Raw genomic sequence first — 16,901 nt, 5'->3', positions numbered from 1 at the left:
TCTGTGGCTTTGAAGACAGGCATTTTAAAGAGGACAATCTCTTGGAAAATAATGCTTGGGTCTTATGTTACTTTTTAGGAATCCGAAGAGATGTTAGAGGCTATCATGTCCACCACATTATCTCATTGAACAGATGTATCATCACAGATTCTTAGGGCTAAGAGGGATCTCCAAGGTTGTATATATTCTGCAGTATGTCCAGGAGATGGTCAAACCTTTTATTGAAGATTTCTAATGAGCAAGAGCCCACAACCTCCCAATGCAGCCCATTGATTTTTGGATGGTTTTAGTTGTTAAGAGATTTTTCTTATATCAAGTTTAAATTTACCTCTTCTAACTAGCCTATTGTTCCTAGCTCTGCCTTTTGGGGCCAAGTAGGAGGGGGAAAAAATCTAATTCCTGCTCCAAATATCAGCTTTTCAAATATTTGAATACCATTATCTTTGCCCCTGAAGGCTTCTTTTCTCCAGCAAAACATATCCAATTTCTTCAGCTTATATTGCAATTTCAAGATGCATCACCATGTTGCTTTCCTCTTTCTGAACACTCTTTTCTTGTTTGTTTCCTTCCTAAAATATGACTCCCTAAATTGAACATGATACTCTAGATGTGATCTGACTAAGGCAGAGTAAAGTAGGACTATCATTTCCCCCACATAATGTTTCTCATAATGCAGCCATATTGCACTATTGACTTTTTGAGTTTGTACTGCACTAAAACCCTGAAATCTTTCTCTCACAGTGGTTGTCTAGCCATGACTCTTCCATCTTTAATTCAACCATTCAGAAAGCGTTTTATTAAGGTGCTTGCCATATAACAAGTAACATCCCCAGGTGCTTGATATACAAAACCAAATAGTCCCTTCTGTTATATTTGAGGGAGGGGAGACAAAAATATTATACAAAAAGACAATACAAAACATACAAGGGAGTTAGGAGTTTCGTAGGTCAGAAGTAAAGCAGAAGAACATTCAGGCATGAGCGACCATCTATGCAAAAGCATGGAGGTAGTTGGAATGCCATGTCTAAGGGAATAGCAAGTAGACCCTTTTGGCTGAAACATAGTTTCTGAAGGACTAATGTGTATTTGGCCAGAAAGATTAGATATAGCTAGATGAAAGGTTTAAAGTGCCAATCAGAAGACTTATCCTAGAAGCCATAGGGAACTACTGAAGCTTCTTGAATAGGGGAATTTCATGGTCAGACATGTGCTTTAGGAATATTATATTAGCTATTGGAAAGAGGATTAGCTGGAAATGGGAAAACTCATTTAGAAGGTTTTTGAAGTAGTTCAGGTTAGAGGTAATGAGGGCCTCAATTAAGGTTCTTGTATTCATTCACACTTGTAAAAATTCTTTTAAAACCCAAATGGAATAGAGCACCAAGCCTGGAGTTGGGAGGATCTGGGTTCAGATGTGGCTTCAGATATTTCCTAGTTGTATGACCTTGGGGGCATCACTTAACCCCATTTGCCTAGTCCTTCCCCTTCTATCTTAAGATTTATTATTAAGAGAAAAGGTAAGGATTTAAAAAAAAAAAGACGACATTTATCTCTGTTAACTTTTATTAGATTCCAGACAGTGTTCAAGCCTATCAATATCTTTTGATTTCTACCATTCTAGATCAGTTATCTAGTGCATTAGCCATCTCTTAGCTTTAGTTCATCTATCTGAAAGGGATTTCTCAATGAGAATATGAACTTTTTGGGAGCCGAGATTAGCTGCTTGTATCCTCATTTATTAGCACAATGCTTTATATGTGAAAGTACTTAATAAGTGCTTTATTCTTTCATTCATCTGCAAATTTGATAAATATTCCAGTAATACCTTTATCTGAATGATTGATAAAACTGGCACAAGGCCAAGTATAGTTTGTTTGTCCCCAGCATGTATAAAAGCCAAGTGTAACATGTAATCAGTATTGTTTTTCTGTGTCTTTTTTTGTCAAAGAAATCTTCTTTTAGTTTTAATTCACTATATGTGAAGGCGACCTATATTTGGACTAATACGGTAAATTTCTTTTCTCCCTCTATCTCCCTCTATCATTGAAGAGATCTAGACTTATTCCATCTTTTCCAAATAAAGCAAGCCTAATGTAAACACATTACTAGTTTCAGTTGTTACAGCTGAAAAAGCAGTTCAATATATTTGGCTTGTCTGCTTCATAGCTCACCCTTCCTCTTTAACCCTGTGAGCATCCCAGTGGAGTACCACTGGTTCAATTCCCCCCCCCCCCCCCCCCAATTTAAAAAATACTGGAATTGGTCTTGAGAGACATTAATATACTGAAAGAATAACTGGATTCAGGGTCAGAAAACCTGGGTTTCAGCACCAAGCTAGTGCTGTCCAGTTAAGTAGCTCAGTAACTATATGCTAGTCATTTACTTCCTCACAGTCTCTGCTTCCTCATCTGTTTAATGGGAATAACGGCACTATGTATCTTAAAGAGTAGCTCTTTAGCTCAAAGGAAATTATGTATGTAACTCACTAAACAAATAATCATCTAGGAGAAACAACCTTATTTGAACTCTACGAGAACAGTAAGAAAACCTGAATGTTAAGAGTCAGATTGTATCTTGCAGCACATGTTATTTTAACTAGTCCTTAAGTCTTTGAAAGTTGTTGATTTGTTTTGTTTTGTTTTTCAGCGTACACAAACCCTACTAAAAGAGTATAAAGAAAGGGACAAGTCTAATGTATTTACAGATAAACGCTTCGGGGAATACAATACTAAAATAAGTCCAGAGGAAAAGATGATGAAGAGATTTGCTCTAGAACGACAGGTATGGAAAATAAGTATTATAGGAGAAGGTTGGGTTGATGTTTGAGGGTTTGATTTTTGGTTCTGGTATTTTACTTCTGAGCCTCTATTTTATGTAACCTAACCAGTGAAGGTAGCCTGTTTTTTCCCATTGTACATTATGTGTGCTCACCACTTAAAGCATTTCATTATCTCAGGGCTATGACTGGCTACCTCATATTTGTTAGCTTCTACTTTTCTAGGGCCCTAAAAGAAAGAAGCTTAGTAAATATTAATTGAATGGATAAATGTCCTACCTAAAACAAATGTCATCTCTGCCTACTGGCTGTTTTGTATCATTTGCTACCTTGTCATTGGCTAGAACTATAGTTCATGATGACATGCCTAAAACTATTGAGTGTACTTGTTTCTTGGAGTAGACCTGTTCTTTGAAAATGGTTACTGATTTTCCATTGAAATAAAAATTCCTCTTCTCTTGGTAATGGTATATTTCTGAGGAATTACTTTATTATCCAAAAACACATTTGTCCACTGGTTGGAGAAAGAAGGACATAGAACAGAAAACTTGTAAAAAAGGAAAAAAAACAATGTAATTATGAAAAGTAAAAGTATTTGTTATTATTTGGTTGAATAAACTTTGACAAACTGTTGTGGAAAATATTAGGTAACTAATTAATGCTAATTTATGTTCTTCCAGCGAAACAATGAAAAGAAAAGCATTTATAATCTCAATGAAGATGAAGAATTAACTCATTATGGCCAGTCTTTGGCAGATATTGAAAAATTTAATGACATTGTTGATAGTGACAGTGATACTGAAGAAAGAGGAATGTTATCTGGTAAGAATAATGAAAATATCACTTTTTTCCAAGTTTTCTTCATATGAAAATGATCTGCTCTTGTGCTTTTCTTTCTATTACTAAAAGTAAATAGTGTATAAATGGAAATTTTTGAACCTTAGACTTCATTCCCCAGAAGTCCTTGGTATTTCCCAGAATTCCCTGTAACCTCTTCTGCGTCTCCATGTTGGCGAGATCACGTTATTGGTATTTACCTGGCAGTAACAACTCCCACATTCTCTCTTCTTGCATGATGTAGCATCAGCAGTGATGGTGGTAAGGCGGGGAAAATTTGAAAATGGCTAACCAGCCATGGGCACATGGTTTTTATTTGTATCCTCTTTATTCCTTGATTTCTAATGGTCCTTAATAAATCTCATAAAATATAATATTTTTATTATTAGAAATATAATTTTAACTTTTACAATAGAAAACTATAGAAAAAAGCATTAATGAGCAAAAGAGATAAATTGACAAGTAATAATATTCATAGACCTGGAAGGGAACTTTTAGACAACTAGCCTCATTCTTTCATTTTATAGATGAAAAAATATGACGACCAAGATAAAGGCCCCAAGGGCAAGGCTAGACTTGGAATACACTATACTGTTTAACATTTTTACAAATGATTTGATAATAAAGGCACAGGTAGTAGTTACTGTAGCTTTAAATTACTGATAGGCTAGAGATTAACAATTTCTAAATTATAAAGTCTCCTTAGGAGAAAAAAATCCATTCCGCAACTTCAAATTGGGGAAGGCAATTAGAAGTTATTCTTCAAGCAAATAATTTGTGGTTTTATTGTAAGTCACATCATCATAATTATCTGAAGCAGTTTCATTCTCCATTGAAATATTCCTTTGTTCTTGCATTATGGTATAGAAGCGACTCAGGATTCTTATAAATCAGGGATTGCCAAACTGGCCTGAGGGTAAGATCCAATCCTACTCCCTGTCTTGTGTGGTCTATAAGCTCAGGAGAGTGTTTTCATTTTTAAATAAAGTTTCAAAAATCATTCTTATCTTGCAGACCATACAAAAACAGACAGTGGACTAGATTTGGCTATCAGACTATAATTTGCTGATCCTTGTCATGGACTATTCCATAGAAAGCTTAAAGAATAGGTCTTTTGATAATATATTGTGTCTGTTTCCTGAGAACTAGCTTAGCTGACTTCAGAAGGTTAATCAAAAGATTGACCACCAAGCAATACATGTTTTTGGCAATAGCAACTAATGAAGGGTATTGACCAGTGGGGTGGAGGTGCTATGATCTATATCAGTGATGGCAAACCTTTTAGAGACAAAGTTCTGGGCCTTGCCCCTATCCTATCCCCAAGACAAAGTACCATGCTGGCCCCTCTCCCAAAATACCCCTCCCACCCTTCAAGGGTTAGGTGTGCCTGGTCTTCCCCCCCCCCTTTCCCCCTAGACAGGGGAATGAGGAAGCACTCCCATTGGGCTGCTGGGTAGGTGAAGGGAGGAATTTCCTGAGCAAATGTAGAAAGGGGGAGGGGAGTGACCTGAGCTCTCTGCTCCCCTCCAGCTCTGCCATCTGTGAGCTGCCCACCTTACCCCCTTTGTGCTCCCATTGGGCTGCTGGGCAGAGGGGTGGGAGATGTGAAAAAATTTCATCAGGCATGATGGAGAGGGGAAGGGAAGCCACTTCGCTTGAGTCCCTCAACCTTTCTAGTAATGAACTTGGGTGGGGGGGTGGCTATGTGCCCACTGAGAGTGCTTTGCGTGTCATCTTTGGTACCCGTGCCAAAGGTTTGCTATTACTGGTCTATATCTATATGAAGGTCTACCTAGCCCTATAAAATAACCATTCCTTTCAAGTAATAATTACATAGCATTTTTCATTTTTGTGTACTTTGATTTACTAACCAACTTAAGAGTAAATTCTTTGAGAAGTGATGCCAGTCTTTTTTTTTTTAAGTAATGAAGCCTAAGAAATTTAATGTTTTGCTTTCATTTGTAAAAAGAAATTAGAAATCAGGTCTCATCCTCAGGCCTTTTTTTGTTGTGAAATTACAGTAATGTAATTAGGGATTGGGTTTTGGTTTTCATTTACTTCAGGTCAGAGTTTGTCAGCTTTTGCAACATCTTAAGAACAAAGCCAAAAGGTGTAATTTGCGGGAAATTTGTCATTTCTTTCCTTAAGCATATGGAAACCCAAGAAATATAAAGTATGTAACTGACCTTTGATATTTGGATGAACCATTGGAGGAAAAAAAGCTTTAGGAATTGAAGCAACACATAGTTTAAAACCAGCTGTTCTGTATAAGAACACTGGGAGGTAAAAAGCATGACTTTTAGACAACATTGTCAAATTATTCTGCTAGTTGCTGGGTGATTTTTAAAGAGAAATGGTCACGGCTTTATTTTTCCTTTCTCTTCTCAACTTTACATTGTTTCACATCATGTTGTGGATATTTAATAATAAATTTCATTACTTTCATCCTCCATTTGGCCCATATGATTTACAGGGTTGATTTACTGCTGAAGAAGTCTTCAGTAAAATGGTAATAAAAATATGTTCCTCTTCCTTATAATTGTGTTTGACAAATAATTTGTTTTAATTTTTTTAGTAGTAGATTCACCTCCTCTATAATTTCTGTAGTTGAAGTTACACACAAAACAATTGGTCTCACATTTTCCAAAACGTAACTCTTATGATTTCTGACATTGATCTAAACCCCTTGCTAAATATTTAGGGAAATTTTGAGTGGAGCTTATTATACAAGTCATTTAATTATGTGAGAATGAGACGGGAGGCATGTAATTTTTGCAGATTGATTTAAAATGACATTTGAGATATGTGTAAGTAAAACTTGGCAAAACTTTCTACATTGAATCAATCCATGGTCTTATTTCTCTATTAAAAAACTATTTAGCTGATAAAGGGGGAAGGAAAGAAGTAAAGATGGAAATGACAAACAAAAAATTTTTACGTCAATCATAGAATTTTGTAGATATCTGAAATTTTACTAAAATTAAATAATTTTCGTGTGGATTATTTGTTGCCTTTTGTAGAACTAGGAATTTTGGCAACATACAACTTGTATGTGTTCATCTATGTTATGTCAATTGAGTGTCTTGGAATGTTTGACCTTGCCTAATTTTCCCCATCTGGTATCTTGAAGGGTTGTATAACATCCAAATGCTTTCCAAACAAAATCCTAACTATCCTAGCATCTGCCAACAAAGTTACAGATCAGAACATTCCTATATCTCGTACCCCTAAATGATAATGACTCATTCACTTGGTTCCCTCTAGACACCCTTTAACCTAATTGGAGTCTTCAAGGCAGCTTCTGACAACTTAGCTGTGCTGGACTTGCAATCACAAGAGCTGGGGATTCATGGTCCACCTCATGACATTTAGCATGAACATGTCTCCCAAACTTACTGAAATTCATTCTCCTCATCTATATAATATGGCATTTTAAAATTCCTGTTAGTGAGTTTACCTCACAGGAGCATTATGAGATAACATGTAAATCTATGCAAATCTTCAAGTAATTCTTATTTTAAGGAACATGTACCCAGGTCAGGAGTATTTCTCTCTCAACAGTCATTGCTATACTATCAGTCTGTTAGGGTAATTCCCCTTCTTCCAATCATTTTGGAGCTTCCTACCTGTGAAGCAGCAGTATTTTCCTAGGTGAAAAACAGAGAAAATTGATTGTAGCTGAATTAGTTTGAGAAAGAAAAGTCCAGGGAGTCAAGATGGCAGCATAGAGGCAGGGAAAATTCAGACCTCTGAAAACCCTTCCTTACCGATTACAAACTAAGTGTTCCTAGGGGACTGAAAATGAAACCTAACAACAAGACAGAGCCAAGGAACCCTCCTGCTGGACTCAATTTGAAAGGTAAGCCCCCCAAAAGCTGGAATGTGAGAACACTCCAGTTTAAGGAGAAGGGAGAAGAAAGGTCTCAAGACTCCTCCCCCACCTAGAGAGCTAATCCTCCAGCAGTAGCTGGAACAACCACTGGGCGGGCAAAGGCGCTGGTCTGGAACGAATACCTTGGGGACAAGGCTGTGCCAGGATCAGAGCGTCGAACAGAGGCAGTAGAGAAGAAGCACAGAGCAGGCAGCCTAGTTGTAGTAGTGGAGACCCGCCATATTGCTCCCCTCTTCTAGGAGGTTTTGGCCTCGGGGCACATCCAGCCCAACCCAGCTGAACTTAATCCCATCAAGTCTTCAGAGGGCAGGGAAGCTCAAGCTCCAATACCCCTTCCCCACAGGCTGCTGGACTTTAATCCAGTCAAAGCCTCCAGAGGATAGGGAATCTCAAGCTCCACTACCCCTCCTCAATAGACTGCACTGAGAGAGTTGCTGACAAAACTCCAAGAGGGAAGACTGACAGAAAAGCCCAAAATAAAAACAATATGAGCAAAAAGCAGAAAAAGAAAAAAATTAGAATCAACAGCTTCTATACAGGCAACGAACAAAGAGCAGACGGAACAGAGGAGGGAACACCAACCAATAAAACAGAAAACCCAGTGAATTGGATATAAGTTTTGGAAGAACTCATAATACAATTCAAAACACAATTAAGAGAGGCTGAAGACAATTGGGAAAAGAACTTAAAAACTAAGATAAGTCATCTGGAAACAGAGGCACTTGAAGTAAAATGAGAAAATAGAGTCTTGAAAGCCAAAATCAGTCAGCTTGAAAATGAGGCAAAGGAGATGAAAGGTGAGGCAAAGAAGATGAAAGATGAAGCAAAGGAGATGAAAGATGAGGTAAAGATGGTTGAAAGATGAGCTCCAAAGAAAATCAGACCATAAGGAGGATGACCAAAAAGCCAGAGATGAAATCCTGTCTTTAAGAACCAGAATACAACAACTAGAATCAAGTGACTTCACAAGGGAGAAGGACACTATAAAACAAAATCAAAAGAATGAAAAAAATGAGGAAAATATGAAGTGTCTCATTCACAAAACAGAAGATTTAGAAAATTGTTTCAGGAGAGACAACTTAACAATTCTTGGTCTACCGGAAGACCATGACAAAAGAAAAAGTCTGGACATTATACTACAGGAAATTATCCAAGAAAACTGCCCTGATATTCTAGAATAAGAGGGAAAAGTAGAGATTGAAAGAATCCACAGATCACCTCCTGTACTTAATTGCCAACTGACAATACCCAGGAATATTATGTCCAAATTCAAGAACTATCAAACTAAGGAAAAAACATTACAAGCTGCTAAGAAGTCATTCAGATACCATGGAACCATACTGAGGATAACACAGGATCTGGCTGCATCTACACTGAAGGACCAAAAGGCATGGAATATATTCTGGAAAGCAAGGGAACTAGGTCTACAACCAAGAATCAACTACCCAGCAAAACTGACTATATTCTTATAGGGGAAAGTATGGTCATTTAACAAAATAGAAGACTTCCAAGCATTCATAAAGAAAAGACTGGACTTGAACAGAAAATTTGATGCCCAAGCACAGAACTCAAGAGATTCATCAAAAGGTAATTTAAAAAGAGGGAAAAAAGAAAAACAAACCAAAAACAACAAAAAAACCTTTTTTTTTTTTCAGAGACCCAATAAGTTAGAATGATATGTATCCTTATAAGAAAAGAGGTTATTGGTAACTCTTAAAAATTGTTATCATCACCTCGGCAGCTAGAAGAAGTACACTTGGAGGGAACAGTGACAAACTATAGGATGAAATGTCAAGACATAAATATGTATATATATATATATATATATATACATAAATACATATATGTGTGTGTATACATACACACAAATAGAGCTAAAAAAAGAGATTAATACTAAAAGGAATAGGAAAAGAAACTCCAGAGGGTAAATTTATATATCATAAAGAAGCACATGGCAGGAGGGGGGAGAACATCAATACACTGGAAGGGTAAAGAGGTTGGAGATAGGAAATACTCAACTCTTACATGCATTGAAATTGACCCAAAGAGGCAAGAACAATCCAATCCATTGGGTCAGAGAATTGATTTATGCCCTATAGGGAAGTAGAAGGGTAACAACCACTGGTGGGGAGGGAAGCAGTACAAGGGAGGGAGAGGGTAGAGGGGTACTTTAAAAAGACTGTAAAGAAAATAAGGGGGGGAATAAGAAAAGAGTGGGGTAGAAAGGGAAGTAAAATAAGGGTGGGAATTAGGGGGACTGATTAAAAAGAAAACATTGGTGTAGAAGGAAATAGTAAAAGAAGAAAAGGCAGGACTAGGAGTAGAAATCAAAATGCTGGGAAATACACAGCTAGTAATCATAACTGAATGTGAATGGAATGAACTCACCCATAAAATGCAAGCGAATAGCAGAGTGGATTAGAATCCAAAACCCTACCATATGCTCTCTACAAGAAACACACATGAGGAAGGTAGATACGCATAGGGTGGAAGTAAGAGGATGGAGCCAAATCTATTGAGCATCAACTGATAAAAAGAAGGCCGAAGTTGAAATCATGATATCTGACAAAGCCAAAGTAAAAATAGACCTGATGAAAAGGGATAGGGAAGGTAATTACATCCTGATAAAAGGCAGTATAGACAATGAGGAAATATCAGTACTCAACATGTATGCACCAAATTGTATAGCATCCAAATTTCTAAAGGAGAAACTAGTGGAGTTCAAGGATGAAATAGATAGAAAAACTATACTAGTGGGAGACCTGAACCTTCCTCTATCAGAACAAGATAAATCAAACCAAAAAATAAATAAGAAAGAGGTAAGAGAAGTGAATGAAATCTTAGAAAAATTAGAGTTAGTAGATATGTGGAGAAAAATAAATAGGGACAAAAAGGAATACACCTTCTTTTCAGCAGCACATGGTACATTCACAAAAATTGACCATGTATTAGGGCATAACATTGCAAATAAGTGCAAAAGAGCAGAAATAATAACTGCAACCTTCTCAGATCACAATGTAATGAAAATAATAATTAGTAAGGGTACATGGAGAGGCAAATAAAAAATTAATTAGAAATTAAACAATACAATTCTCCAAAATCATTTAGTTAAAGAACAAATCATAAAAACAATCATTTCATTGAAGAAAATGACAATGATGAGACATACATTCAAAACCTATGGGATGCAGCCAAAGCAGTACTTGGGGAAATTTATATCCTTAAGTTCATATGTTAACAAACTAGAGAGGGTAGAGGTCAATGAAATGAGCATGCAAATTTAAAAACTAGAAAGTGAAAGAATTAAAAATCTTCAGAGGAAAACTAAATTAGAGATCCTAAAAATCAAAGGAGAAATTGGTCAAAGAACTGTTGATTTAATAAATAAGACTAGAAGCTGGTACTTTGAAAAAACAAATAAAATAGACAAAGTACTTATTAATCTAATTTAAAAAAGGAAAGAAGAAAACCAAATTGGCAGTATCCAAGATGAAAAAGGAGACCTCACCTCTAATGAAGAGGAAATTAAGGGAATTATTAAAAACTATTATGCCCAATTATTTGTCAACAAATATGGCAATCTAGGTGATATGGATGAATATTTACAAAAATATAAATTGCCTACACTAACAGAGGAAGAAGTAAATTACCTAAACAACCACATATCAGAAAGCAAAATTGAACAAACCATCAAAGAACTCCCTAGGAAAAAATCCCGAGGTCCAGATGGATTTACAAATGAATTCTATCAAACATTCAAAGAACAACTAATCCCAATATTATACAAACTATTTGACAGAATAAGCAAAGGAGTTCTACCAAATCCTTTTTACGACACAAATATGGTACTGATTCCAAAACCAGGCAGGTCAAAAACAGAGAAAGAAAACTATAGACCAATCTCCTTAATGAATATAGATGCAAAAATCTTAAATAGGATACTAGAAAAAAGACTCCAACAAGTGATCACGAGAATTATTCACTATGACCAGGTAGGATTCATACCAGGAATGCATGGATAGTTCAATATTAAGAAAACCTTCCACATAATTGACCATATTAACAAGCAAACCAACAAAAATCACATGATTATCTCAATAGATGCAGAAAAAGCCTTTGACAAAATACAACACCCATTCCTATTGAAAACACTAGAAAGCATAGGATTGGAAGGACCTTTCCTAAAAATAATAAACAGTATATATCTAAAACCATTAGCAAACATCATTTGCAATGGCGATAAACTAGAAGCCTTCACAATAAGATCAGGAGTGAAACAAGGATGCCTATTATCACCTCTATTAATTTACATTGTACTAGAAACACTAGCTGTAGCAATTAGAGAAGAAAAAGAAATTGAAGGTATTAAAATAGATAGTGAGGAGACCAAGCTATCACTCTTTGCAGATGATATGATGATCTACTTAGAGTCCTAGAGAATCAACCAAAAAGTTAGTTGAAAAAATCAACAACTTTATCAAAGTTGCAGGAAACAAAATAAACCCACATAAGTTATCAGCATTTCTATATACTTCCAATACATCTCAGCAACAAGAATTAGAAAGAGAAATTCCATTTAAAATCACCCTAGACAATATACAATACTTAGGAATCTATCTGCCAAGACAAGCACAGGAACTACATGAACACAACTACAAAACACTCTACACAATTAAAACTATATTAAAACTACCTATAAACAATTGGAAAAACATTGATTGCTCATGGGTAGGATGAGCTAACATAATAAAAATGACAATCCTGCCCAAATTAATTTACTTAATCAGTGCTATGCCCACTGAACTACCAAAAAACTTTTTTACTAAATTAGAAAAAAACATAACAAAGTTTATTTGGAAGAACAAAAGATAAACAAAATCCAGGGAAATCATGGGGAGAAAAATACAAAGGAAGGTGGCCTTGTAGTCCCAGATCTCAAAGTATATTATAAAGCAGTGGTCATCAAAACAATTTGGTGCTGGCTAAGAGACAGAGAGGAGGATCAGTCAAATAGACTTGGGGTAAGTGACCTCAGCAGGACAATCTATGATAAGCCCAAAGATTACAGGTTTTGGGGACCAAAATCCACTATTTGATTAAAACTGCTGGGAAAGTTGGAAGACAGTATGGGAGAGATTAGCTTTGGATCAACATCTCACACCCTACCAAGATAAACTCAGGATGGGTGAATGACCTGAATATAAAGAAGGAAACTAAGCAAATTAGGTGGATACAGAATAGTATACATGTCAGATCTTTGGGAAAGGAAAGATTTTAAACCCAATCAAGAGCTAGAAAAAATCACAAAATGTAAAATCAGTAAATTTGATTACATCAAATTAAAAAGGTTTTGTACAAACAAGATCAATGCAACTAAAATTAGAAGGGAAGCAACAAATTGGGAAACAATCTTCATAACAAAAACCTCTAATTACTCAAATTTATAAGGAGCTAAACCAATTGTTCAAAAAAATCAAGCCATTCTCCAATTGATAAATGGGCAAGGGACATGAATAGGCAATTTTCAGTTAAAGAAATCAAAACTATTAATAAGCACATGAAAAAGTGTTCTAAATCTCTTATAATCAGAGAGATGCAAATCAAAACAACTCTGAGGTATCACCTCACACCTAGCAGATTGGCTAACATGACAGCTATGGAAAGTAATGAATGCTGAAAGAGATGTGGCAAAGTGGGGACATTAATTCATTGCTGGTGGAGTTGTGAATTGATCCAACCATTCTGGAGGGCAATTTGGAACTATGCCTAGAGGGCGCTAAAAGACTATCTACCCTTTGATCCAGCTATAGCACTACTTGGTTTGTACTCCAAAAAGATAAAAAGGAAAAAGACTTGTACAAGAATATTCATAGCTGCACTCTTTGTGGTGGCCAAAAATTGGAAAATGAGGGGATGCCCTTCAATTGGGGAATGGCTGAACAAATTGTGGTATATGTTGGTGATGGAATACTATTGAGCTCAAAGGAATAATAAAGTGCAGGAATTCCATGTGAACTGGGATGACCTCCAGGAATTGATGCAGAGTGAAAGGAGCAGAACCAGGAGAACATTGTACACAGAGACCAATACACTGTGGTATTATCGAATGTGATGGACGTCTTCATTAGTGGTAATGCAGTGATCCAAACAATTTGGAGTGATCTACGAGAAAGAACACTATCCACATTCAGCGGAAAAAGTATTGGACTAGAAACACAGAAGAAAAAACAACTGCTTCAATACATGGGTCAAGGGGATATGGTTGGGGATGTAGACTCTAAATGAACCTCCTAGTACAAACACTAACAACAATGAAATAGGTTCTGATCAAGGACACATATAATACCCAATGAAATTGCATGTTGGCTGCGGAAAGAGTGGGGAGGTGGGAGAGAGGGAAATAAGATAATTCTTGTAACCAAGGAATAATGTTTTAAATTTACTAAATAAATTAATTTAAATTTTTAAAAAAGTCCAGAGAGCACTAGATTTAGTATCAGAAGATCAGAATTTGAATCCTGTCTCTGCTGCTTACTACTTATGTGTCTTTATGAAAACAAATTCCCCTCTCTCGGCCTCAGTGTACTTATCTGTAAAAGAGATTAGACTAAAATAATCTGTAAGGATCCTTCTAGTTCTTAATTCTGTAATCTTGTTAACTTGAAAAAAATCTTGAAATCTCTCAGAATTACTACATTTTGTTTATTTCAAGTGTGTTTGGCAAGGTATTTTTTCTTTGGGGAAAAAAAAAAGTGAATAGCCATATAATGAGTACCTCTACAGCACTTGGAAGCACATCTTAAAATGAGTTACAGCTTAACTCTGAGTATAAGGAATTGAATGAGTAGTAGAACACCTAACAAGAAGACCTAAGGCCAAATGTTAATCCTAACATTTGCTGGCTCTATGACCTGGAGCAGATTTTTTCATCTAAGATTCAATTTCCCTCCCTATAAAATAGGAACAATATTTGTATGAACTAACCTCACAGCAGTTTCATGAGGCACAAATGAAAAACGTGTTACGAAAAATGCTTTGTAGTGAAAGTGCTAAAAAAAGCTAGCTACTAAGTATAAAACAAAACCTTGTTGAGCAATGTATTGGTCTCCAAAATACCTTGTCATTTGCAATCTAGCTCCCCAACTAATTGAATATCCATTTTAAAAAGTATTTCTTTAAGTCTTTTACATTAGTTTTAAGTAAAAGGTATTTATAAAATCAGCCATTGGAAAAAATAGAGAAACTCAACTTTGTCCATGAATGAATGAATGATGAATATCTATTCAGTGTTTACTCTGTGCTGGGTTCTGCCCACATGACCAGAAAAGCAAGACAGCCCTTGTTCTCTTGGAGCTAATGTTATAATTGAGTGGGAAAATATCTCTAAGAGAGTTCAACTTTGAAGCAAGTAAAAAAGCCTTATAGTCCTTAATATTGAATTTCTGGGTAGATAGATAATAAGGCCTGTTCAGTTTGGCACAAAATAAGGCAGATGGGAAGGACCAGTGATCCACCATTTTACTGAATGGATTATAGCTGAGGGCACCCTACTCTTTGAAGTGCAGTGAGTGGCCATCTGTGTCCTACAGCCTTGCCATTCCAGACCCATCATTGTTTGGAAGGAAGAGATGTAGGCTCAAGGATTGGCATCTGGGGGGATAATACATGCTCTCTCTTTCTGGCTACTCTAATTTTTAAAAATACTTACAATGTGAGTGGGTGAGACTGCCTTAGTGTATATAATGGATATTTTTGTAAAGTTAAGTATAAATTATATCATAGCTGAAAAAAAACAAAGGAACATATTTTAAAAGAATCTTAAGATGAATCCTATACTGTGGATAATGATCCCTGAATATAAATAAATATTTACATGATTCAAGATGATTATTTTCTAGGTATAGAGCAGAAAGATATAAAACACTAAACTAAATGTAATCTTAGAGCACAACCTAAAGTTGATTTCTTTTTCTTCTATCTTCTAGCTTTCCTTTTTAAAAGAAATCCCTGATTTCAATTTATTTCCTTGTGTTTTGCTTCTTTCTCCCCAAAAGCTGATTTTAAGGGGAAAATAATACTGGTAATTGAGGGTTCTAATGGTAGGGTTAAGTTTCAATGCATTGGATTTGCCTGAAGACTCAGATGTAACATTTGATAAGTGCCATTATGTGTATTTTATGTTCAAGATGGTCTGTGTGCATTTTTTACTTGAATGTGGAATTACTCAGTTCTTCTTATGACTACTCTAGGAGAAATGTTGGCAAAGTATTGTAATAAAACACTCCCAAACAATGACTGTGGTTCATGTTAGTTCTCACCACTATTTTTCTGCAGCTGAGTTAACTGCTTCCCATTTTGGTGGAGGTGGTGGGCTCCTTCGTAAGAAAACCTCTGAACCTGGAGAGGAAGAAGAGAAGCCAAAGTCACGCAAAGAACTTATTGAAGAACTCATTGCCAAATCAAAACAAGAGAAGGTAAGTTTTTGTCCTTAGCATGAAACAACTTAGTACTAATGGAAGTAAATTCCACATCATGTAAAGGCAGACAGAAGAATTGTGTGTGATTTGATTACATTTGGACTGTGTTTAAACTTTTAAAAATATGGTTTAAAAAGAATTACTTTTAGATATAGATATTTTGTAGGAAAAAAAGTCTTGCCTTGTTCTGGCATGGAAATGACTCTGTGTTCCAAAGGCTTTGGGGGAATAAGCTCTGAAGATTTCTACCATTCTGGAAAAAGCTTTGATTTTGCCCCTGATAGCAGACAAAATCCGTTTTCCATCAGACCTACAAAGATAATTAGACATGTATGTGACCAGTAAGTTGACCACTTGGGGATAAATCAGCTTTCTTTGTTTTACTGCTCTAAGACTCAGTTTCCCTTCTGTAAAATAGGAATGATACTTGTATGACCAACCTCATCATGGAGGCAGCTAGGTGGCACAGTAGATAAAAGTGCAGGTCCTGCAGTCAGAAAGACTCATCTTCCTGAATTCAAATTTGGCCTCAGACATTCACTAGCTTTATGACCCTCAGCAAATCGCTTGATTTTGTTTGCCTCAGTTTCTTCATCTGTAAAATGAGCTGAAGAAGAAAATGGCAAACCACTCTACTATCTATACCAAAAATTCCCAGATAGGGTCACAAAGGGACTCAACCATAGCAATAAAGATCTACTTCATAGCATTTTCATGAAGGGCAGATGAGAGAAGGATTGGAACAAAGAAGAATGAACCATGGTCTTCCATTCTGTGCAGCTTCCTATTTCTGCAGTGATGCTGGCAAAGAGGAGGGAAAAGAGGCAGAGAGCAGTAAGAATCATACTGATTTTAGAGCAGTCACTGCCAAATAAATATATGCCCAAAGGCACCTAATCATATCACTCTTTGACATGCT

At 36.1% G+C, this 16,901-nt stretch overlaps 1 protein-coding gene across 1 annotated transcript in view; it reads left to right on the top strand.

Moving 5' to 3' along the window:
- Positions 1-16,901, top strand: part of NOP14 (NOP14 nucleolar protein) — a 72,003-nt gene that overhangs the window by 19,546 nt on the left and 35,556 nt on the right. Inside the window, exons 2-4 of the mRNA XM_007496817.3 lie at positions 2,647-2,781; positions 3,457-3,598; positions 15,840-15,979. Coding sequence (XP_007496879.1) covers positions 2,647-2,781; positions 3,457-3,598; positions 15,840-15,979 — 417 coding nt within the window. The remainder of the gene's footprint in view (positions 1-2,646; positions 2,782-3,456; positions 3,599-15,839; positions 15,980-16,901) is intronic.

This window comes from Monodelphis domestica, chromosome 6 (genome assembly GCF_027887165.1).
Source record: "Monodelphis domestica isolate mMonDom1 chromosome 6, mMonDom1.pri, whole genome shotgun sequence".
In the NCBI taxonomy this organism is placed as follows: domain Eukaryota; kingdom Metazoa; phylum Chordata; class Mammalia; order Didelphimorphia; family Didelphidae; genus Monodelphis; species Monodelphis domestica.
This window is presented reverse-complemented; position numbering and strand designations above follow the sequence as displayed.